Source organism: Phocoena phocoena, chromosome 4 (genome assembly GCF_963924675.1).
Source record: "Phocoena phocoena chromosome 4, mPhoPho1.1, whole genome shotgun sequence".
NCBI classification, from domain to species: domain Eukaryota; kingdom Metazoa; phylum Chordata; class Mammalia; order Artiodactyla; family Phocoenidae; genus Phocoena; species Phocoena phocoena.
Genome location: NC_089222.1, coordinates 24,811,773 through 24,838,158, shown reverse-complemented (window position 1 = coordinate 24,838,158; position 26,386 = coordinate 24,811,773). Strand labels below are relative to the sequence as shown.

The following is a 26,386-nucleotide window of genomic DNA, read 5'->3' as shown; positions in this document are numbered from 1 at the left end:
ATCTCATGGCATCATTTGACCACTTCTTTATTAAGGTATTTTCTTTTCTCTCACAACTTCTGGGATACCGCATTCTCCAGGTTTCTTCAAACTACTCTGGCTTCTCCTCTCAGTTTCATTTGTTAGTTCTTCCTTGTCTATAAATATACAGGTACTCTGATGTCCTTCCCCAGTCCTCTTTTCTTCTCTCCCTCTATTCATTTCCTAAATCATTTCATCCTTTCCCCTGCCATCTTTGTGCTAATTGCTCCCAAATTTTTATCTTCATCCTGAATATCTCCTTTGAACCCAGATTTAGTCTCTTGTGTTTCTTGAAAGCATCTCAATATGAATATATTAAAATTCTGTTTAAAATGTTTTTAAGTTTTAAAATGCAATAAAATACTTATAAACTATACTCAACAGAATTTATTATATATTGGATTTTTAAAAGAGTTCAGGACTTTGAGGTTCTTTACAGCTCTCATTATCAATAACAGTTATTAGTATAGAGTTGTATTTAAGCGGAATATGAGTATATTTAAGTGGAACAGAATGCCTGGAAATAAGTTTGCAGTTTCACTGTGAATCTATCTTGAAACAAATACATATTGTTGCTTTGAGAAAAAAATTCTTATATATTTTTTTACATAAACTGGTGGCTTTATAGTTTTATTTCCAGTTGTGTTTTTTTCCTCCCTTGATTGTTTTTTAATGATTGAACAAAGAAATTGTATGCTGCTATGCATGAACCAGATGGAGTGGCTGGAGTAAGTGCAATTCGAAAGGCAGAACCATCTCTAAAAGAACAGATCCTTGAACATGAAAGCATCGGCTTACTGAGGGATGCCACTGCTTGTTATGACAGGGCTATTCAGTTAGAACCAGACCAGGTAAGAGATAAATGAAAGGCCTTGTAACAAAAAGAACTCTGAACTAGGAACTTTGGAAACCTTAATTTCAATACTGTCTCTACCAGGGTCACAGTGTGTCTGGAAAATATTTAACCTTCTCTGAACTTGAGTTTCCTGATTGATAAAATTAGAGACATGCTAGAGGATCTCAGAGATCCCTTCCAATACCAAATTTCTGTGACCTTACAAATCTCCCAAATAAATGAGATTTACTGTGAAGTATACTTACATTAAACTCTATGTTCCATTACTCTAAAATTGATATAATTTTAGATTGCTATTAAAAGTATAAGACTTGCATCAATTTTTAATAATAATAGTGATTCTCTACAGCCTAAGAAACTTTTTCAGATTACACATGCCCCCTATCACCATCTGGGAATCTCTGAAATGGTCCCTTAGAATCACTGGGCTACAGTTGCTAATGGGGGGACATTGCATATCTCATGTATGTTGGAACAGGAAAGGGGTTTAGAATCATTGATTTATAATCTTGACTTAGATCCTCTCTAATCTCAGGGTATTCCTTTTTGTCATAATTGACATGTTCATTTTCTCAGAAGTTCAGTGTGTAGGGCCTTTATTTTTCACAGGCTTGCTTTCAATTTTAAAGAATATTTCACAATCCTATTTAACTTTTCAGTTACTGAAGCCCAAAATCGATATTAATAATATTGTGACGTTTGAGTTTTAATTTTTATGTGAGAAATAATATGACAAATAATCTTTAAACAAAGTATTAAGGAGTACTTGTTACTTTTATATTTGATCTGAACCAAAAACCAGACCATATCTGGAAAAGATAATGAATGCAATCTGAGATTTTTTTATAGGTTATCTCCATTAAAAAAAAAAAAAAGTCAGTTGTGTTTAGGACATCAGTAGAGGGCTCTGCCATATAGCCAAGCAAGTCAGTTGTTAAACTAAGAAAGGTAGGCTCAGTGAGGTAGATAGCATTTTTTAATGAATATCAGTTAAACACTTTTTGGTTCCTAAGATGTATTTGAAGTAACAGTTGCTATTTTAAATACTTTTAAATTTCCAGATCATTCACTATCATGGCGTAGTGAAGTCCATGTTAGGTCTTGGTCAGCTGTCTACTGTAATCACTCAGGTGAATGGAGTGCATGCTAACAGGTAATGTTTTTTAAAAGAATGATTTTCTTTTGTTGTTAGTTTGGAATGGGAAATTTTTAATTAATTAATTGGGTTGAAATAATGTTTACTAAAGTAATGAAATCTTTTTTGTTTTCATGGTATTGGAGATAAACACCAAAAAATAATTTTTCCTACTGTCTCTTAAGTCAATCTAGCACTTAACAGCTTATCGTCTATGCAAAGAGTCATCCTTGAATTAAATTTGCTTTATGACAGGAACCTGCAAGACTTCACCTACTATTGGTGAAGCTCATATTAGTATTTCCAGAAGATTATCTAACCTCTGCCTACATTATCAGCACCAGTTATTTTCTGTGCTGGGGAGAGGGAAACTTTGTGACTGAACTAAGGAATACCACTCTAGAATGTGTGGGTTGATTTTCTCCTAAAAGACTAGTAAAAATGAAATTAGCCTCCCTTTCCTAAAGAAAATGGTTTCTTATAGCAAACCAAACGATACCCACCAAAAAAGTACTTACATGTGGCAGAGATTAAGACATGCATGGTTCTTCTAGTTTAGAGAATTACTAGGAAGGTTGGTTGCGCTCTTGAAAAAGCCTTACTCCTAAATGTATTTACCAGACCCCAGTTGACTTTTCTGGACAGTGAGATCTGGTCAAAAGTGATGGGATCTTAGTTTGCCAAAGAGCACAGGCCACTGTTTTTAGTTAGTTCACGCTGAAAACAGCTCTATAATTTCTATAAATTCCAAACTGATTTTAAAGACCACTGTTCTACAGTGTCTGGGAGTAGAGAAGCTCAGTGTTAGTTGGATGGTTAGTGGATTTACGAAATGATGAAAGAAGCTTTACAGAAGCAAGGAAAGATTTGTTATATGTTTTAGATATGTGTCTCCAGATTAATTGAGAGACCCTGTGAATAAAGGGGTTGCAGAAATTTGGGAAAGTTTGTTTTGGCTCAAGCCGAGGTGTCATGTTTCCTTATGATGCACACTGCACAGTCTTCTCTTTGGATCTGGGATACACAGAGCCTCCTGATCGTTCGATTTGTGGAAAGGCAAGTTTCAATATTAAATGAAGGATACTGTATCCTTGAAGCAAATGGTCATTGAGGGGACGAGTTTTCTTTGGAGAGAATATTTGCATTTAAACAAATATTTCTCCAAAATTATTGACTGTGCTTAACCTACACAGTCATTTTTTTAATACATTTATGGAAGTAAGTTCTCACAGCCTGATCCTCATTGCCATTTGGTACTTCTTGGTGTGATATATCCCCTCTGGAGAGCAACTCCTGCTAATTCTACTCAGATTCGTATCCTAAAATTTTGATACTTTGGCATCGAGTGATAAGCTAGTGAAGTTATTCAAAGTTGGACTTTTGAAAATTATATTTCTATTGTATTTCTTTTAGCTTTGTTCTAAATTGTTCTTGGTGGTATTTAGACATTAGAGAATATTCGATATTTATGCTACTACTTTAGTTTTTTTTAGTAAAAATTAATTGACTCATTTGTTATGTTTTCTTTATGTGTTTTTACTACAGAAAGAACAAGGAGGGCTTTTAAGGGCATTGATCCCAGCCTCCCTGAGTCTGTTACCTTATTTATAGTATGTGTACCTTTGGTATTATTAGGTAATTAAATAGAAAAATGTGCCTAGCTGAGGGTCTAGTATATAGCAGGTATTCAAATGATATGATTTAATAAAGAAGAAACATGGGGAAGTATAGCTTTTTCTACACAGTCATGATCTAAACATCACTAGCCATCTTAGTGTCACATAAGTAGGATACTTAGAAAAAATAATTACCTATATAATGCTGCTTTAAAAAACCCCAATTTTAAAGTAACTGAAAATAATTTAAGAATAGTTATGTATTTTAGGTAGCTAATTTTGTATCCTTTGTCATACTATGGACACATAATTTGTAACATTGTTATGCCTTTATTATTGAGTGTCCTATGTACCCCAGTACTCAACCTACCCCACCAGCTTCTATGTTTTTTGTCTTAAATTTAATTCAAAATACCAAGTTATTAGAATTGCTTACCTCTGAATGCATGTATGTTCAGTTGGCTCTTTTTTCTCCCTGCTCTTTGTTCAAGTTAAGCATGCAACTCATTTTACAACTGCTCTTTGTAATTATCCAGGCATTAATTCTGCTCTAATATATGACAAATTTGTCCCAAAAAATGGCATTTTTAAATGGCTGTATCAGAAGTGATTATTGAAAAAAATGTTTTGGGGGACTGGAAACATTAAAATTTGGGGGATTGTTTTGGCTAGAGATAATTATTTTGTACCTACATACAAAATACAATACCATACAAGTACAATGAATAGAGCAATAAATAACTACAATAAATAGAGTATCTAAACCAATGAAAAAATCTCTAAATGCTACTTTAAATAAATGTTTAAGTGATATGTATTTCTTTTAACAGGTCTGAATGGACAGATGAATTAAACACATACAGAGTGGAAGCAGCTTGGAAATTGTCACAGTGGGATTTGGTAGAAAACTATTTGGCAGCAGGTAAAATTACTTCTTAAAATATAAGCAGTTTTAATATGCCATAAATATTTAGACTTAAGTAGCTAAGCAACATTCGTAATTAATCTCTCAGCTTGTTTTATGATTGCCTTGTTTAAGTTCAAAGTGGAATGAAACTATCTGTTCCGGATTTCTGTTGATCATTTTATCAAATGAAATAAAGCTTGTTCTGGAATCCAGCTATCATGGCATGCCTTGACTCTTCATTTGTTTTTCAGATGGGAAATCTACAACATGGAGTGTCAGACTGGGACAGTTATTATTATCAGCTAAAAAAAAAGATATCACAGCTTTTTATGACACATTGAAACTAGTGAGAGCAGAACAAATTGTGCCTCTTTCAGCTGCAAGCTTTGAAAGAGGCTCTTACCAACGAGGATATGAATATATTGTGAGGTATTTTGAGGTTTCCATTTTTATATTCCTGGCCTGTAGGTGTCATATGACAGGCTTGGAATTTTGTGCTCGCTAAATAAGTGATAGTGTGTTTGGTGTTACGCAGAGCTCACAAAATGGCTCTTTTCATTTTTTTAACCTCACAATCACCCTATGTATAGTTTTTTAAAAATGTCCTAACATACATCCTTTTAATTAGAAAGGCAAATATGAGACTTCTGAAAAATAGCAAAAATATCTTACATTTGTCTTGTTGTGATGTCATAGTTTATTTTCTATATAACCTAAATAACTAGACGTCTACTCTGCCTGGCACATTGGTGCTCAGTATTTGTTGGTTCCCTTTCCTTTTTCTCTTTGAGAAATGCATTTGACATTTCCCACTCCCCCCTCAAATGTAGGTACTACATTACTCACAAGTAATATTAATATTACTCACAAGTAATATTAATTTTTAGAGGTAAGGAAGAAAATGATGGAAAACATTTTAGGTCTGTTAATTTACCTGAAGAAAAGAATAAAACATATGTTGTAATTGAACAACAGTAAATTAAAAAGAAAAATACGCTATTTTTTAAATTATATTTTGTATCAGCCCCTTTGGTAACAGCTTAATGAAACCAGAGATTGAACCACTGGGATTAATTCAGTTATGTAGCTACTCAACTGCATGCTTTAACACTGGGTTATAGACATGGGAAAAAGTTAATTTGAATGTATCACAAATGTTTCCATCAGCCTTAGGAAAAAAAAAAAAATTTTAATTGCATTCATTTCACAATTTTTTACTGGCATCTACTATGCCAGGTCCTCTTACAATAGCACCAGCAATATATACAAATATTTACATTGATTTATATTTTCTTTTATCTTTATACAGGTGGTAAAGTCTGGCTTTCATACATTTGAATTTAGTTTTATATACCCTTCTCCAATTTAATTAGAGGGGTCTAGGGATCATAGCAAAGCACTAACTATTCAAATCAACATAAATTAGTGTTTATACCCAATTTGAAAAGTTTTAAATGTTACTGTTTATATACCAAGAATATATATTGGTTAAAGTTCTTCTAAAGAAAACTGCACATTTCATATTCTTTATGGTTAATTTAAAGTACATGCTTTATATGTCAAATTAATATGGCTGACTATTATAACATATTAACATAGGCTCTATGTGTCTTCAGATTGCACATGTTGTGTGAGTTGGAGCATAGCGTCAAACCAGTTTTTCACCAGTCTCCAGGTGACAGTACTCAAGAAGATTCACTAAATTGGGTAGCTCGACTAGAAATGACCCAGAATTCCTACAGAGCAAAGGAGCCCATACTGGCTCTCCGGAGAGCTTTATTAAGCCTCAACAAAAGGTTTTACACACTTTTTTTTTTCATGTCAGTTATTGTGAATTCAGTATTATATTTGCATATTACTTGGGAGTATTTATCTTTCCTAATTTTCTCTCTGAATCTGTATTTTTCTATTGTCAGTTGTCAAGTCTACACTATATAGTTAAAATGAGCCTAGAACTTAAAAATTACTTTTATGTGCAATATATCATTTTTTTAATGTTGAAAACGTATCTGGGGGAGGTACAGATATAAGTCAATAGTAAGGTCTTCATAGGCTTGTAATTGATAACAATGGAGAACTCTAAGAAAATTAAAATTAGTTTTTTAACAAATAAATATTCTTTGATTCCTTTGAAAAGATATATTGAGAAGGTTCCATATTAGGAAGAGATATTTTAATTAAGCTGTTGAATATACTTAAAAATGCTCTTCCCCCCCCCCCCCATTTTGTCACATTCCTTTAGACCAGATTACAAAGACATGGTTGGAGAATGCTGGCTACAGAGTGCCAGAGTAGCTCGAAAGGCTGGTCACCACCAGACAGCCTACAATGCTCTCCTTAATGCTGGAGAATCACGACTTGCTGAACTGTATGTGGAAAGGGCAAAGTGGCTGTGGTCCAAGGTAATGGCCAAGGGGACGTCATTGTACGTACTTCCATCATAGGTACTTCCTACAAAGGCATGACAGAGATTAGATCCCTAATCTAAATTCAGAACCTTCTTTTTCTGTCACCTTTCTGCATCATTTATCTACTATCATCTGGAAGAAACTTCCTTCTATCCTGAAGTCCCCAATTTCAAGACTGAGAGTGCAGTTCTCTCTGTTTTCATCTGTCTTCCATTTTTTTCTTGAGGGAAATGACCAATTTTTCCTTTGTTTTTACCATATATATATATATATATACATATATATATACATGAGTGCACTCAAGAAATGTTTAGGTGAACATAACACTGTCCTTATTACATTCTTGGCAGATAATTAGTTTTGTGTAGACTTGCCACTGTTGCTGTAAAGATCCACTTCTAATCTAGCCTGTCAGAAAGGGCTTAGCTTCAGAACAAACGTCCTCAGCAATCCTCAGATTAAAGCTACAGTTATAAGAAGGGGGCTTTAAAATATACAAACTCCTTGAAAAGCTCATGCCGCAGATTTAAAGGACTCTTACTTTCATATCTCCTCATGCTTGCCACCAGTCTAGAATTAGTAGTAGGCATAGCATGTTCTGAAATTGATGGTTAGCAACTATAGTTGGTGCCATCTGTGATTAAACCAACTTTTATGGTGGCTAAGAAAGGACAGGGGAGGAGATGTTTCCTGGATGGGAGATGAAAGTAATAATTCAGCCTGCATTAGTCAGGTCATTTTCAGAGCTAGTGCTGGAACATGTATGTATTGTAATATCTTAAATTCAGTATGCTCAAAATGCAATTCATCATGTAAAATTCACTGCCTGTTTCTCCTCCCATATTCCTTATTTTTCTGAGTAGGACTCTAGCACATCCTCTCATTTATGACAGTAATCTGGGCATCATCTTGAACTTCTTCCTCTCCCTCACTTTCCACATCAAGTTGGAGACTAAACTGACCTTAGAAATATCTTTTGAATCCTCTCCCTCTTATTTATCGTTGCTGCTTTCCTTCATGCCCTTAGCATTTACACCCTCTGGGAATATTAAGTTTTTTTTGAGGTCTCACCATTTCTTGGTGTTCATTACTGCATTCTGTCATTTTTCTAAAATGTACCCTGAATCATGTCACTCCCCCAGTTAAAATCCTTCAAAGTATTCTTCATGGCTATAGGATTAAGTCAGAACTTTAGAAAGTACACAAGGCCCTTTCTCATCGAGTCTCAGCCTACCTCTTCAGGTTCAGTTGTCACAAACCCTTTAGTATTCACAAACCCTTTAGTCTTCACAAACCCTTTATCTCACAACCCTTTAATCTTCAGCTAAAACCAGACTACTTGCCTTTTTCTCAACTAAAATTGAGACACACTTCTACCAAGAGTGTCCTTCACTGAATTCTTTGCCAGGAAAATTTCTACTCATTTTTTAAGACCTAACTTAGATTTTCCTCATGTGATTACTTTGCCTGACCACTGCTCAACTCCATTTTCCTATATCTTCAGGTAGATTTAGCAGACTGTCTTCTCTTTCCTACATAATATGCATGTATATTCTTCTGTTAATAACACTTAGCACATTGTGTTGTTGTTTTATAGTTTATTTCCTCACTTGGCTATGAACTTTTTTTTTTTTTTTCGGTACGCGGGCCTCTCACTGTTGTGGCCTCTCCCATTGCGGAGCACAGGCTCCAGACGCACAGGCTCAGCGACCATGGCTCACGGGCCCAGCCGCTCTGCGGCATGAGGGATCTTCCCGGACCAGGACACGAACCCGCGTCCACTGCATCGGCAGGTGGACTCTAACCACTGCGCCACCAGGGAAGCCCATACTGTGAACTTTTTTAAGCTAGAGATTTTGACATATTTATGTTTGTTTATCCCTAATCATCTACATATATCTTCAGTTTCCTGCACTTTGACTGACTGTAAAAAACAAGTGAATGAATGAATACAGGAGTTCTATATGAAATGAAGCAATGATTCCTGTTTAGGATTTTACTTTCATAGGAGGAAAATGAGAGATGAACATGAAATTACAAATAGGTTTATACATAAAATACCTTATGAACTTTAAATTCTAACAATTTTATTTGCTTTTCAGAAAATGGAAATATGTTCTTAAATTAAAAGGCTTGTTGTTGCCTTTTTTCTTTCAGGGTGATGTTCACCAGGCACTAATTGTTCTTCAGAAGGGTGTTGAGTTATGTTTTCCTGAAAATAAAACCCCAACTGAAAGTAAGAACATGTTAATCCATGGACGAGCTATGCTACTAGTGGGCCGTTTTATGGAAGAAACAGCTAACTTTGAAAGCAATGCAGTTATGAAAAAATATAAGGTAAGTGAATGTATAATGCAATTTCAGTTAGAAACTCACTTTTTTTGTTGTTTTTGAGAATAGATAAAATTATTTTAAGGTCCATATGGGAAGAGCACATGTATAAAAATAGCCAGGAAGCTTTTTTGACTTTTTAGTGAATATATAACATAAGTATAGTTGGAGGAATTATCACGAAATAAATATAGTCATGAAACCGCCACCCATATCAAGAAGTAGAATGTTCTTAATGCTCTAGAACTCACCCTTTCATCCTCCTTCCCAAAGTTAACCACAGTCTGGCCTGAAAATTTTTGAACAAACACAGTATTTACCTTCCTTACTACGTATTAAGCCTTACATAGATGGTGTTAGAAAAGAGATACTTCTCAGTAACCCATGGGTCAAAGAAAAAATTGCAGTGGAAATTGAAAAATACTTTGAACTGAATGATAATAAAAATATGACATAGCAAAACTTGGATTCAGCTAAAGCCATTCTTACAGGGAATTTGAAATATTATTTACATATGTTAGAAGAAAATAAAGGCTCAAAATTAATAAGCTAAGAATCCATCTCAAGGAGTTAGAAAAGGAACTGAAAAAAAATTAAAAACATGGAATATAGAAGATACAAAATAATAAAATAAGAGTGGATGGCTAGAATTGTGAAGCAGACTAACCTGGAAAAAGGAGTTAGACAAAAAGTTCTAGATCTGCATTAGAATCACCACTGAGTCTTTGACTGAATACCACGATACACATGCATAACTCAAAACGATGAGGCCCTGCTGGAAACAGCTGCTAAGGAAAGAACAATCATGGGGCAACTATAAGAACAATAATTTCCAGAAGGCAAATAGGCCCACTGATAGAAATCAACAATGTCAATCTTTTGGATTATAGAGCAGAAAAGAGTGGAGTGACAAGTGTATTTTAGAGGGGCAAACTGAGAATAACCAGGATGTGTTTCAAGACTTATTATAAAGGTATAGAAATTAAGATGATGTTGTGTTCATGTAAGGCTAGGCAAATAGCCAATAGAACAGAAGAGAGAACCCAGAAACAGATTCTAAGTGGTATTGTAGAGTTGAGAGAATGATCTTTTCCGTAAACATTGTTGTGTTATTTGGATAGCTTATGGGAGGAGAAGTCAAACTTGATCCCTTCTTTACAACATAAACAAAAATAAACTTCAGGTAGATTGTAGATCTAAATGTGAAAGGCAAAATAATAAAGGTCCCAAAATAGAATATAGGAGAGTATCTTCAAACCTAGAGGTAGCTCAGGACATCTTAAACAGATCAAAAACAATAACTATAAAAGAAACGATTAATAAATTTGACTAACTTAAAATTATGAATTTCTGTTCATCAAAAGATACCATTGAGAATGTAAAGGCAAGAAAGATGGGAGGTGGGTAGGGGGGAATAGATGAAGACGATTAAGAGGTATAAACTTTCAATTATATAATAAATAAGTCGTGGAGACATACAGCATAAAGAATATGGTCAATAATATTGTAATAACTTAGTATGGGGACAGGTGGTTACTAGACTTATCATGGTGATCATTTTATAGTGTATGCAAATGTCAAATCATTATGTAGTACACCTGAAACTAACATGATATTGTACATCAGCTTTTATTTTTTACTTAAAAAATAAAAATATATATTTATTAATAAGTATTTTTTAAAAGAATGTAAAGGTAAGCAATAGATTACAAGATATTTGCAATACATAAATGGTGAGGCTTATATCCAGAATATAATAAGAACTCTTAAAAGTCAATAAGAAAAATACAGACAACTCAATTTTAAAATTGAATAGAAGACTTAACAGAAGGATATATATAAATGACCCAAAAAAAGAAAATATCTTCACTGTAGTAGACAGGAATAGATGCAAATTTAAAAAGTATTATGATGAAACTAATACAATATTATAAATCAACTGCCGTTCAGTTTAAAGAAAAGTATTATGAGCTAACACTATATACCTACAAGAATGCTTAAAATTTAAAAGATTGATATTTTCAAGTGTTAGCAAGGCTATAGAGCATTTAGACGCTCATACAGTGCTGCTGGAAGTATAAGTTATTACAATCATTTTGGTAAACAGTTTGGTGTTTTCTCCTAAAGGTGATAATACTGTGACAGCCACTTTATCAATGCTCAACACGTCTCCATAGAACATGTACAAAAATGTTTATACCAACGTTATTTGTAGATTTTAAACTGGAAGTAGAAATGTCAATCAATTATAGAATGGATAAACGAATTATAACATATCCCTATAATGGAATACTGTATGTATAGCAATGAAAACCAACAAACCAAAGTTACATCCAACAACTTGAATGGTTCTCCCAAACTTAATGTTGAAGGAAAAAAGTCATATGAAAAAATCATACATGTAGTATGATTCCATTTATATAAAGTTCAGAAATGAGCAAAACAAAATTATTGTATCAGAAATGGAGATAGTAGTTGTTTTTAGTCCATATGCACTGCTATAACAAACATACCATGTACTGGGTGGCTTAAGCAACATTTATTTCTCACAGTTCTGGAGGCTGAGAAGTCCAGAATTAAGGTGCTAGCAGATTCAGTCTGGTGAGGCCCTGCTTACATAGACAGCCATCTTCTCCTTATGACCTCACATGGCAGAAGAGGCAAGGGAGGGCCCTGGGGCCTCTTTTATAAGGGCACTAATCTTATTTATGAGGGTTCCACACTTGTGACCTAATCACCTCCCAAAGGCCCCACCTCCACATACCATCACATTGGGGATTAGGCTTCAACATATGAATTGGGCGAGGGGGGAGGGGGGACAACACACAAATATTTAATCTGTAGTAGTGGTTATTTGGGAGGAGAACAAAGGGAGTAGTGTTTGGGAGGGCAAAGGGGGAAGCTCGTGTTTCTGGAGTTCTTATATAAGTGTGATCGCTTTGTGATAATTGAGCAAGCTTTGCATATAAGATTTATCTTTCTGTATGTAGATTTTATTTTCTAAAATAAAATTTTAACTTAAACCAGGAAGGAAGGAGAGAGGGAGGGAGGAAGAAAGGAAAGGAAGGGAGATAGAAAGATGATGAAACCAGATTGAAAATATCTTTTTAGAAGCAATCTTAATTAGCATTTTCCTTCATTCCGTTTGCTTCTCCTTTGACTAGATGAGAAAAGCACACTGGGAGCCTCGTCCCTGTGACCCGTTTTAGGCACATGAATCCAGCATCTGTTCCATATATCTAATCATGTCATTCTGTCCTCTATCCACAAGCAGGTTTGTATCTGTAAGGTTTTAGGATTAGATTTGGAGGAAACTTACAATCTCATTTTAAGGTTCCTGGTCTAAACTGTGTTCTCAAATGTGCTTGAATTAAGAGTCGAGCTTTATTTAAAAAAATTTTTTTACTCAGCTGTTCTATGTATTTTCCATCACATTTCAAGTAATATAATTAAAAATTAATAAACCACACACAATATACAAATATAAGGGAAAGGGAGAGGAAATTACAAAGGCGACTGAGTAGGAGTGGCCAGAAAGGTAGGAGAAAACTTGGAACATTGTGGCCTCGCAGAAGCAAAAGGAAGAAAGTGATTCAAAGAAGAAATGGCATGGACAACAGAAACATGCTGAAGAGAGGTCACTCACGTGAGATCAGAATTGGAAAGTATGTCTGTTTAAGTTGCTACTTTAGTGGAGTGGTGTCTACTGAACCAAAAAGAAATAGTTTGAGGAATGACAGTGAGTTGGAGAATTCTTTTCAAAAGCCTGATTATGAAGGAGTTGAGAGAGAGGGCAATAACTTGTAGATCTTAGAGAAAAATGATATGTGATTTCTTTTTTAAACCATATTTGAATGCCTTTAAAGTCCAGTCCTCTTCAGAGATTTGATATTCTTTCTCTGAGGTTTTTTTTTAAAACAATAAAAATATACCTGTACACACATACATGAAATACCTTAATCCATCTGAAAATTATCTTGATGTATCATATAAAGTGGCAATGTAAGTGGAGTGTTTTTCCCTATATAGCAAATTAGCATGACATGTTAATCAGCGGGCAACCCACCAGAACCCACCAGCTATCCTGAGAAAACCTTTGTAAGAAAGTAGCTATTCCTTATTTACACTAGAGTCAGTCTTCCTTATTTACACTAGAGTCAGTCTACCTTTGACTTTGCTCTGCCTAGATGTCGGTCTCATACTTTTGATCCCTAATTATCTATTTATACTTTACTTCCCAGCATAGTGGGGGGTTTTATTAAGTGGATATTCTCTGTTATCTTTTACAGGATGTGACCTTGTTCCTGCCAGAGTGGGAGGATGGGCATTTCTACCTTGCCAAGTACTATGACAAATTGATGCCTATGGTCACAGACAACAAAATGGAAAAGCAGGGTGATCTCATTCGGTATATAGTCCTTCACTTTGGAAGGTGAGAGTGAGAACTGCATGTTTGCTGATTAAATATATCAAGGTGACTCTGTTGATGTTGAACTATTATCACAGATCTTAGCCTATGTAGGATGTTTTCTGCTTTATGATTATCACCTTAGATAAGATAAAAATTTTTTCTTTGTACAATTTTTTCCTTCCCTTTAAATAATAACTATTTTAATGGAATAAGTAATATATGCATGTTTTTTTTTAATTCAGTAGTACCAAGAATATACAATGAAAATTAAGTGTCCTTCCCATTCTGGACCCTCATCCTCTGAGTCCCCTTCCCTAGAATTCCAGAAGACCCTAAATCTAGTACATTTAATGGTTTTATTTAATTGCCTGTGGAATGTTTCCTTCCAGCCCATTCTCTAAGAAGTAGTATATATAAAAATGGTTTTGACATTAGACTTGTAGAAAGAGCTTATCGCTTAAACTAGGTAACAGGTGAAATGTAACTTAATTTCGTATATTAGTGTATTATAGTCAAATAGTGTATTGTCCCATGCCTACTGTTTATATTATCACAAGTTATTAATTCCTAAGAAGTAATAATAACGTTCCACTCATTTTCTTGTCATACTCGTGGACCATTGCTTTACTGATGAATAACTTACTTCATACTAATAAATTTATTTAAAGTTGCCTATTATCAGGTATTTTGACTTCTCAGTTCAATATTTTCAGGAATCAAAGCAATATATTTTTGTTCATCAGCAGTGTTAGGATTGCAAGATTTGGCCAAGCCTTTCTTCCCAAACTGGAATTCAATTTTTGTTTGCTTGTTTGTTTTTTTGTTGTTTGTTTGTTTTTTGGCCATGCCATATGGCTTGTGGGATCTCAATTCCCCAACCAGGGATTGAACCTGGGCCACGGCAGTGAAAGTCCAGAATCCTAACCTGTAGGCCACCAGGGAACTCCCTGGAATTCAAGTTTTATAAAATCCAAACCTAATTTAATTTATTATTGATTATTAATGACTTGTTATTGAGGAAGAATTCCTGGCATATTGGCATTTTGAAATGGAAGCATAAGCAGAGGACAGTTATTAAATTCATTTTTCTTTTCTAAAATGAATAATACCTCTCATTTGCTCTTTAGTCTTGACATATATCATATGCATTGGTATACAGAATTTATTTAATACATTTCTTCTAAAACGAGTTATTTGGAGTCCTTGATATGCATAAAACTATTAGGTATAGTGTGAGATTTTTAAAAGTACAGTTTAAGAAAGTAAGACTATTTTAGAATATATTTTATCCGTAGTAGTTAAAATAAAACATATGGATGCTTAAAGGAGTAAATAAGCTCAGCTATCGATGCTTTTCCTCTGAGTCATTGAATTACTGTGTTATTGCTAATTAAGCATTAGTGTTTGCCCTTAAGGAGCTACAGTCCAATTGGGTAGAGAAACCTTAGCACACAAAATATTTAAATAATGGTACATAGTAGAATGTGATCAAATATCAAAATAAGTGGTACAAATATTAGAAATATCTTTTTGATATTAGCAAGATACCAAAAATGAACCAAACAAGTCCAGGAGTCATGGATTTGGGGCAAATCTGAAGTCAAAACTCAAACCACTGGCTTCATGATATCAAAAGTATCTCTTTGCACTGCATTGCCAGAGAAGTTTGGTAGGCCTTGTGAAGAAGGTAGGGTTTAAAAGGTAATTAAATTCAAAAAAGAGAGGGCATTACAGGCATATCTCATTTTATTGAGCTTCACAGATACTGTGTTTTTTACAAATTGAAGTTTTGTGGCAACCCTGTGTTGAACAAGTCTATCAGTTCCATTTTTCCAACAGCATTTATTCACTTCAGGTCTCTGTATACTCACATTTTGGTAATTCTTGAAATATTTCAAACTTTTTCATTATTATTGTGTTTGTTATGGTGATCTGTGGTCAGTGATCTTTGATGTTAACTATTGTAATTGTTCTGGGGTACCATGAACTGCACCCATACAAGACAGCGAACTTATTCCATAAATGCTGTGTGTGTTCTGACTGCTCCACCAACTGGCCATTCCACCATCTCTTTTCTTCTCCTTGGGCCTCCCTATTCCCTGAGACAACAATATTGAAGTTAAGCCAATCAATAACCCTACAATGGTCTCTAAGTGTTCAAAGGAAGTGTTGAAAGGAAGAGTCACACATCTCTCACTTTAAATCAGAAGCTAGAGATGATTAAGCTTAGTGAGGAAGCCATGTCAAAAGCTGAGACAGGCAAAAAGCTAGGCCTCTGTGCCAAAGAGTTAGCCAAGTTATGAATGCAAAGGAAAAGTTCTTGAAGGAAATTAAAAGTGCTACTCCAGGGCTTCCCTGGCGGCGCAGTGGTTGAGAGTCTGCCTGCCGATGCAGGGGACGCGGGTTCGTGCCCCGGTCTGGGAGGATCCTACATGCCGTGGTGCAGCTGGGTCCATGAGCCATGGCCACTGAGCCTGCACATCCAGAGCCTGTGCTCCGCAACGGGAGAGGCCACAGCAGTGAGAGGCCCGCGTACCGCAAAAAAAAAAAAAAAAAAAAAAAGTGCTACTCCAGTTAACACATGAATAATAAGAAAGTGAAACAGCTTTATTGCTGATATGGAGAAAATTTTAGTAGTTTACAGAGATCAAATTGGACACCATATTTCCAAAGCCTAATCCAGAGCAAGGCCCTAACTTGCCTCAATTCTAAGAAGGCTGAAAGAGAAGAGAAAGCTGCAGAAAAAAAGTCTGAAGCTAGCAGACATTGGTTCATGAGGTTTAGGGAAAGAAACTGTCTCCATAACAGAAAAGGGCAAGGTGAAGCAACAAATGCTGATGTAGAAGCTGCAGCACATTATCCAGAAGATCTAGCTAAGATCATTAATGGTGGCTACACTAAACCACAGAATTTCAATGTAGACAAAACAGCCTTATATTGGAAGAAGATGCCATCTTTCATAGCTAGAGGAGAAGTCAATGCCTGGCTTCAAAGCTTCAAAGGACAGGCTGACTCTCTTATTAGGGCCTAATGCAGCTAGTGACTTACTACTCTGAAAATCCTAGAGCCCTAAGGTTTATGCTAAGTCTATTTTGCCTGTGCTCTGTAAATGGAACCACAAAGCCTGGATGACACCACATCTGTTTACAACATGTTTTACTACATATTTTAAGCCCACGGTTGAGACCTACTGCTCAGAAACAAAGATTCCTTTCAAAATGTCAGTGCTCATTGACAATGCACTTGGTCCCCCAAGAACTCTGATAGAGATGTTTAGTGAGATTAATGTTTTCATGCCTGCTAACACAGCATCCATTCTGCAGCCCATGAATCAAGGAGCAATTTCAACTTTCAAGTTTTATTGTTTAAGAAATACATTTTGTGATTGGAGTGATGTCAGCATTATGGCAGAGTGAAAAGCTACCTTTGTCTCACCCCATCAATCTACAACCAGTAAAACATCCACAGTACAACAAGGGTACTTCCGCTCAATACACCAGCACACCGGAGAATCCACACATTGGTACATCTAAAGGTGGGTGTACTGAAACACATAGAGAAGTTGAAAGCAAGGGAACGGCAGAGGTGGTGCCTGCAAAACCCAGCCCTCCAGCCACAGCAACTGAGTCTGCAGCCCCAGAGAACTGAACAGTGGCAGAGGAGGGAGGTACACATGATTCTAGCCTCCTGACCCCAGCAGCTCCTGTGGCCACGGGTAACTGGGAAACAGTGGCAGTGGGGCCTGAGACCCTGTCCCTCCAGCCACTGAGGCGCCAACAACTCCAGGTCCACTGTGGCAGAGCTCCATGAACCTTACAATACCAGACACAGCAGAGACGCCCATGCAACCTCAGCTCACCTCCCAACTCTCCTCATTCCCCTCCCCCCATGGCAGTGGAGCCTGCAATTCATGGGATCCCAGATGAGATGGCAGAGCCTACCATCTAGATGCACCAAGCAGCAACACCAGTGACAGTGGGAGAAGGAGCTACCATCGACTCCAGAGGCACAGGGTGCGATAATGAGGGCAGGGAGTCACACCTCTAACAGAGGAGGTGGAAGGTGGAAAGGGCCGACTCAAATAGAGCCAGAGGCGCCTCAGGTAAAAGAAACCAAAAACCTATGCTATAGTGCCACCTACTGGAAAACAAAAGAAAGGCCTCTAATCTCAAACCTGTCCCTACTTCAGATGTACTGGCAGAGGAACAACTCATCTAGCACCATGAATAACCACAGTGACAGTACCACAAAAAGCAAATGATGATTTTCCAGAAACCAAACTTAAAGATGCAGAATATTGCAATTTGATAGATAATTCAATATAGCTGTCATGAAGAAACCCAGTGAGCTGCAAGAAAACTTAGAAAGGCAGTTCAGTGAGCTCAGGAATAAAATTAATGAACAGAAGGAGTACTTAAACTCTAAAAAAGAACCCAACAGAAATTCTCGAGTTGAAGACCTCAATAAATGAGATGAAGAGTACATTTAAAAGCATTGGAAATAGAGCAGACCATATGGAAGAGAGAATTAGCAAACTTGAAATGGTACAAGTAGGACAGGAAAGAGAAGATATTTTAAAAATGAGGAAATTCTAGAGAGCTATTCAACTCTTTTAGGAAGGGCAACATTAGGGTAATGAGTATCCCCAAAGAGAAGAGAGGGAGAAGGGAGCAAAGCATTTATTTAAATAATAGCTGAGAACTTCCCAAACCTGGAGAAGAAACTGGGTATACAAGTTCATGAAGCTAAGAGAACACCTAATTACCTTCTCTAAGACAGATTGTATTAAAATTGTCAAAAGTCAATGACAAAGAAAGAATTTTAAAGGCAGCTAAGGAAAAAGGGATGGTAACCCACAAAGCTACCTCATTGGGCCATCAGATTTCTCAGCAGAAACTCTACAGACCAGGAGGAAGTGGAGTGACATTCTCAAAATACTGAAAGTCATCACTCAGGAATACTCTATCCAGCAAAGTTATCATTCAGAAATGAAGGAGAAATAAAGACTTTCCCAGACAACCAAAAGCCAAGAGAGTTAATCAACATTAGACCTGCCTTACAAGAAATGTTGAAATGAGCTTTTCTACCAGAAACAGAATGGCAAAAAGTACACAAAACTTTGACTAAGGTGATAAGTAGACAGAATCAAAAGTTGCAAGTCTTTATCGCAACAGGTTTTTAAACACTTTGTTATAGCGTAAAGGTTAAAGAGGGAAAATGTTGAAAAAACAAATATAGCTGCTTCAATTCAGTAACAAACTCACAACGTAAAATGGGATAATTTGAGACAACAAAAATATAAAAGGGGAAGAGGAAAAGGATGGAACCTACGTAGGTAAATGAAGGTAAGATCCTATCAGCAGAAAAAGGACTATTTTATCTATGAGAGATTTCATACAAACCCCATGGTAACCACAAAACATAAATATAGAGTAGAGACATGAAACATAAAAAAAGAGGAAACTACGAAAAACAGAAAACCTCCAAACCAAAATGGCAGACAGAAACACAAGGAAAAAACAAAACAAAACAAAACAATGGATATATAGAGCAACCAGAAAACAAAAGCTAAACTGGCAGTGCTAAGTCCTCATCTGTCACCTAAAATGTAAATGGATTGAATTCACCAACCCAAAAGACACAAAGTGGTTGGATGGGTTAAGAAAAACAAGACCCAACTATATGCTGCCTCCAGGAGCTCAGCTCTAAAGACAAACATCAGCTGAAAGTGAAGGAATTACCAAGAAAATGGAAATTAACAGCAACACAGTAATGGTAGGGGACTTTAACATCCCACTTGTGTCAGTGAATAGATCATCTGGAGAGAAATTCAAGGAAACAGCAGAACCAGATGGATTTGATAGATCTATACAGAACATTACATTCAGATGCAGCAGAATACATATTCTTCTCAGGTGCACGTGGAACTTTCTAAAGAACAAATCTCAATAAATTTAAAAAGATTGAAATCATATCAAGCATCTTTCCCAATCACAATGGTATGAAACTAGAAGTCAACTACAAGAAGAAAGGTAGAAAAATGACAAGTATATGGAGATTGAACAGCATGCTACTGAAGAGCTATTGGGTCAACAAAGAAATCAAAGAAGAAATTAAAAATTACCTGAAGACAAATGAAAATATGACATACCAAAAAAATCTATGGGATGCAGCAAAAGCGGTACTAAGAGGGAACTTTATAGCAATACAGGCCTACCTCAAGAAACAAGAAAAATCTCAAACAATCTAACCTTACACCTAAAGGAAATAGAAAAAAAAGAACAAATGATGCCCAAAGTCCATAGAAGGAAGGAAATAATAACAATCAGAGTGGAAATAAATGAAATAGAGACTAGAAAGACAGTAGATAAGATCAGTGAAAATAAGAACTGGATCTCTAAAAAGCTAAACAAAATTTACAAACCTTTATCTAGACTCACCAAGAAAAAAAGAGAGTTCCCGGTCTGATAAGTAAAATCAGAAATAAAAGAGGAGAAATAACAACGGATACCACAGAAAAACAAAGGATTGTAAGAGAATATTATGAACAAATTGGACAACCTAGAAGAAATGGACAAATTCTTAGAACCATACACCCTTCCAAGACTGAATCATGAAGAAATAGAAGGACCAGACAGCTTCACAGTGCATTCTACCAAACATTCAAAGAAGATTTAATGCTCAAAGTCTGCCAAAAAATTGAAGAGGAAGGAACGCTTCCTAACTCATTTTAGGAGGCCAACATCACCCTGATACCAAAACCAAACAAAGACAACACACAAAAAAGAAAATTATAGGCCAATATCTCTGACGAACATAGACACCAAAATCCTCAATAAAATATTAGCAAACCAGCTGCTACAATGCATTAAAAGGATCATACACCATGATCAGTGGGATTTATTCCAGGGATGTAAGGATGATTCAACATACACAAATCAACCAACATGGTACACCACATTAACAAAATGAAGGATAAAAACCATATGATCATCTCAATAGATGTAGAAAAAGCATTTGAGAAGATTCAATATCCATTTTTGATAAAAAGTGTCAATAAAGTGGGTATAGTAGAAACATACCACAAATTAGTAAAGGCCATGTATGTCAAACCCACAGCTAACATCATAGTCAACCATGAAAAACTGAAAGCTATCCCTTTAAAATCAGGAACAAGACAAAGATGCCCCCTCTCACCACTCTTATTCAACATAGTATTGGAAGCCATAGTCAGAGAAAATAGGCAAGAAAAAGAAATAAAAGCCATCTAAATTGTAAAGGAAAAAGTAAAATTGTCACTATTTGTGGATGACATGATTTTTTATATAGAAAAGCCTGAAGAATACACGAAAAAACTATTAGAAATAATAAACAGATACAGTAAAGTTGCAGGATACAAAATCAGTGTACAAAAATCTGTTGCATTTCTATTATACATGCTAGCAGTGAGCTAGCAGAAAGAGAAATTAATAAAACAATCCCATTTACAATTGCAGTAATAAGAATAAAATACATAGCAGTGAATTTAACCAAGGAGGTGAAAGACCTGTACACTGAAAACTATAAGGCATTGCTGAAAGAAATTGAAAAAGACACAAATAAATGGAAAGATATTCCATGCTCATGGACTGGAAGAATTAACATTGTTAAAATGCCCATACCTAAAGCAACCTACAGATTCAATGCAATTCCTATCAAAATCCCAAGGACATTTTTCACAGAAATACAACAAAAAATTCTAAAACTTATATGGAACCACAAAGGACCCCAAATAGGCAAAGCAAACCTAAGAAAAAAGAATAGGGGGCTTCCCTGGTGGCGCAGTGGTTGAGAGTCCACCTGCCGATGCATGGGACGCGGGTTCATGCCCTGGTCCAGGAAGATCCTACACGCTGTGGAGCAGCTGGGCCCATGAGCCATGGCCGCTGAGCCTGTGCATCTGGAGCCTGTGCTTCACAACGGGAGGGGCCACAACAGTGAGAGGCCCACGTACCGTAAAAAAAAGAAAAAAAAAAAGAACAAAGTTGGAGGTATCACATGCCCTGATTTCAAACTATATTACCAAGCTGTGGTAATCAAAATAGCATGGTACTGGCAGAAAATAGATACATAGATCAGTGGAACATAACTGAGAGACCAGCAAAACACCCAGGCTTCTATGGACAACTAACATTCAACAAAGCAGCAAAGAATATACAATGGAGAAAGGGTAGTCTCTTCAATAAATGATGTTAGGAAACTGGACATCCATGTGCAAAAAAAAAAAAAATGAAACTAGACCACTATCTCATACCATACACAAAAATCAACTCAAAATGGATTAAAGACTTTAACGTAAGACCTGAAACCACAAACCTCCTAGAAGAAAACCTAGGCAGTACAGTCTTTGACATCCACCTCAGTAATATCCCTCTGGATATGACTCCTTAGGCAAGGGAAACCAAAGCAAAAATAAACAAATGGGACTACATCACACTAAAACATTTCTGCACAACAAATGAAACCATCAACAAAATGAAAAGGCAGCCTACCAAAAAGGAGAAGATATTTGCAAGTGGTATATCCAATAAGGGGTTAATATCCAAAATATATGAGAATTCACACAACAACAACAAAAACCAACCCAATTAAAAAGTGGGCAGAGGAGCTGAATAGACATTTTTCCAAAAAAGACATTCAGATGGCCAGCAGACATATGAAAAGATGTTCAACATCATTAATTATTAGGGAAATGTAAAACAAAACCACAATGAGATATCATCTCACTCCTGTTAGAATGACAGTTATCAAAAAGGCAAGAGAAATAACAAGTGTTAGAGGATGTAGAGAAAAGGGAACCCTCCTACAGGGTTGGTGGGAATGTAAATTGGTGCAGCCACTGTGGAAACAGTATGGAGATTCCTCAAAAATTTAAGAATAGAACTAGCATATGATCCAGTTATTCCACTTCTGGGTATTTATCCAAAGAATATGAAAACACTAATTTGAAAAGGTATATGCACCCCTATGTCCATCGCAGCATTATTAAAATAGCCAGGATATGGAAACAACCAAAGTGCCCATCAACAGAAGAGTGGGCAAAGAAGTTGTGGTGTATACACGTATACAATAGAATACTACTCAGCCTTAAAAAAAGATGAAATCTTGCCATTGTGACAACATGGATGGACTTTGAGGGTATTATGCTAAGTGAGATAAGTCAAACAGACAAAGACAAACACCGTATGATTTCATTCATATGTGGAATATAAAAAAACAAAGACACACAAAAACAAAACAAATGAACAAAACAAACCAAATAAAAACAAACAGGTAGATACAGAGTAGTGGTTACAGAGGGGAAGGGGAGAGTGAAATGGGTAAAGGGGATCAACCGTATGGTGATGGATGGGAACTAAATTTTTGGTGGTGAGCATGCTATAAGGTATATAGAAGTAGAAATGTAACGTACACATGAAACTTGTATAACGTTATAAACCAATGTTAACCTAAATAACATAAATAAATAATGAAAGTAAATTTTTTAAAAAAGAAATACATTTCATATTGTAATAGCTGCCACAAGTAATAGCTGCCATAAATAGTGATTCCTCTGAAGGATCTGAGCAAAGTAAATTGAAAACCTTCCGGAAAGTGTTCACCATTCTAGATGCCATTAAGAACATTTGTGATTCACGGGAAGATGTGAAAGTATCAACAGGAACTTGCAAGAAGTTGATTACAGTCCTCATGTATGACTTTGAGAGGTTCAAGACCACTGTGGAGGAAGGAACTGCAGATGTGGTGAAAGTGAACTAGAATTAGGAGTGGAATCTGAAGATGTGACTAAATTGCTGTAATCTCATGATAAAAACACAATAAAACGAATGAGGAGCTGCTTCTTATGGATGAGCAAAGAAAGTGATTTCTTGAGATGGAATCTACTCTTGGTGAAGATGCTATGAACACTGTTGAAATGACAACAAAGGGTTTAGAATCTCACCTAAACTTAGTTGATAAAGCAGTGGCAGGGTTTGAGAGATTGACTGCAATTTTGAAAGAAGTTTTCCTATGGGTACAATGCTATGAAACAGCATTGCACGCAACAGAGAAATCGTTCATGAAAGGAAGAGTCAGTCAGCGCAGCACACTTCATTGTTGTCTTATTTTAAGAAATCGCCACGGCCGCCCAGCCTTCAGCAGCCCCCACCCTGATCAGTCAGCAGCCATCAACATCGAGGCAAGAGCCTCCGCCAGCAACAAGATTACAACTCGCTGAAGGCTCAGGTGATGATTAGCATTTTTTAGCAATAAAGTATTTTACAATTAAGGTATGTATATTGCTTTTTTTAGACATGCTATTGCACACTTATTAGACTACAGTATAGTGTAAACATGACTTTTATATGCATTGGGAAACCCAAAAATTCGTGTGACTCCCTTTATTGTGATATTCGCTTTATCGCAGTGGTCCAGTACCAAACCTGCAATATGTCCAAGGTATGCCTGTACTAACTTTTCACAGATTTGGCAGAGACACAGGGTTGAGTGGTTTGTTGAGAGGATGGTGAGGAAATTGAACTTGGTGGAAGATGTATGTGGTGAATAGTGAGAGACTAAGATTGCAAAGTTATAAAGAAAAAGGGTTGTATATATTTGAATCCCGAGCAGAGTCATTCATATAGTCTTAATCTAAAGGTAAGTGATTGCTGTTTTTAAACGGGGGGAGTATGATAAAGCTAGAATTTCAGAAATGGTAGCCTGGAATTTATTGAAGGGAAGAAATGTGGAATTAGGGAGACCAAGTTACTTTAATTTCCCAGAAATTGAGTGATTGGGCCTGACCTAGGCTTATGACCATGGAATACAAATAAAGGCACAGATCCTAAGGACAATTTAAAAGAAGTACTGACAGGAGTTTGACCAGGTCAAAACTTGAATTATTTTTGGTCAGTGTATTGATACTATAGACGTTAGTGAGGAGTGAAGAAAGAAAAAAGTGGGGAGAGAGGAGTCAAAGATAATGTGTACTAGGAAGAAATACTGATGCTATAAAAATTTTTGTCAGAGGCCATATATTTCTCAAGTGATAGTTTAAATCTTTATATTGAATTCATATAATGTAAAAAAGAATACTACGTTAATATATTTTCTATGTAATTGCAGGTCTTTACAGTATGGAAATCAGTTCATATATCAATCAATGCCACGAATGTTATCACTATGGCTTGATTTTGGTGCTAAGGCATATGAATGGGAAAAAGGTATAATTTTTTGGTAAAATTTTTAAGGGACTGAGAAGAATTATGATTTATGTGAGAGCAAGAAACGAAATGTTAAAAAAGAGGAGAAAGACTAAGCATAGACTTTTTAAAGTAGTTGGAGTTGCAGGGCCTGGAAGTGTAAACCTGCTCGTTCCTTGGTAAACCTAACACATTTTGAAAAATATTAGTTTAAGCCAAATAATTTACGTTAAAAATTACAATGGATTGTGGCTTGTTCTGTTTGCTTCTAGTGAAAATATATGTATATGTATAGCTGATTCACTTTGTTATACAGCAGAAACTAACACACCACTGTAAAGCAATTATACTCCAATAAAGATGTTAAATAAATAAAGTCTGTTTAAAAATTTTTAAAAAGAAATGGGCCTTGATATTTTCAGTGGACTTAAATATTTTTTCCTACCTGGACAGAGAAAAGTATCTTTTCACAAATAGGCAAGTGATCTAGCTTTGGACATGGGAATAACATATATCTTAAAGCTGTTTTTAAAACAAAATTTTTTTTCTGTGAAATTGATATACTTTTTTACTGGTATTTTTAACTTTGATTTTTTTTTTTCCAGCTGGCCGCTCTGATCGTGTACAAATGAGAAATGATTTAGCTAAGATAAACAAAGTTATCACAGAGCACACAAATCACTTAGCTCCATATCAATTTTTGACCGCCTTTTCACAATTGATCTCCCGAATTTGTCATTCTCATGATGAAGTTTTTGTTGTCTTGATGGAAATTATAGCCAAAGTGTTTCTGGCCTATCCTCAACAAGCAATGTGGATGATGACAGCTGTGTCAAAGGTGATATATTAATCACAATAGTGTCTTTCCATTTTAATGCTAATATGTAGATACAAGTTCCAGGGTTTCTCTTATGTTAGATTTGTAGCAAGAAGATAAATTTTAAGTATTTTTAAAAAGAAACTATAGTACTATGTCTCATTATAAAATTTAGAAATATTTACTGTATCAAATGAAGTGACTAGTATGTTTAAGATTGAAGGATTTATCATGTGTTTTCTTTATGAAGTATAGTAAAGTGTTAGTGCTTGGTATAAAACAGTAACCTATTTTTTTTCCAAGTTTTTTAATCCAAAGTATCAGAACTATTAATACTAGAAAATTTTATTGCATTATTAATAGGAATGTACAAATTGGTAAATATATTGAATTAATAAATATTTTAGAGAATTTAGAAAATACAGAGAAATATAAAAAAGAAAATTAAAATTCACTGTTTATATCATTAATATTTTGATGTATTTTTGTATGTTTATTATCTATGCATATTTTAACACTAAATTTGGATTGCATAGATATGTAATTTCATATTTTTCACCTAAAATTGTTACCATAATCATGTTCCCATGTTAAATATTCATTGAAGAACCAATTTTTTAAATTTTATAAAATTCTATAATGGTTAGCCATCTATAATTTAC

The 26,386-nt window shown here is 35.5% G+C and overlaps 1 protein-coding gene across 1 annotated transcript in view; it reads left to right on the top strand.

Moving 5' to 3' along the window:
- ATR (ATR serine/threonine kinase) overlaps window positions 1–26,386 on the top strand; it is a 95,830-nt gene that overhangs the window by 53,021 nt on the left and 16,423 nt on the right. The window contains exons 29-38 of the mRNA XM_065875798.1: window positions 708–872; window positions 1,939–2,030; window positions 4,459–4,550; window positions 4,787–4,964; window positions 6,152–6,331; window positions 6,778–6,937; window positions 9,101–9,280; window positions 13,564–13,706; window positions 24,831–24,928; window positions 25,513–25,745. Of these exons, the coding sequence (XP_065731870.1) occupies window positions 708–872; window positions 1,939–2,030; window positions 4,459–4,550; window positions 4,787–4,964; window positions 6,152–6,331; window positions 6,778–6,937; window positions 9,101–9,280; window positions 13,564–13,706; window positions 24,831–24,928; window positions 25,513–25,745 (1,521 nt within the window). The remainder of the gene's footprint in view (window positions 1–707; window positions 873–1,938; window positions 2,031–4,458; window positions 4,551–4,786; window positions 4,965–6,151; window positions 6,332–6,777; window positions 6,938–9,100; window positions 9,281–13,563; window positions 13,707–24,830; window positions 24,929–25,512; window positions 25,746–26,386) is intronic.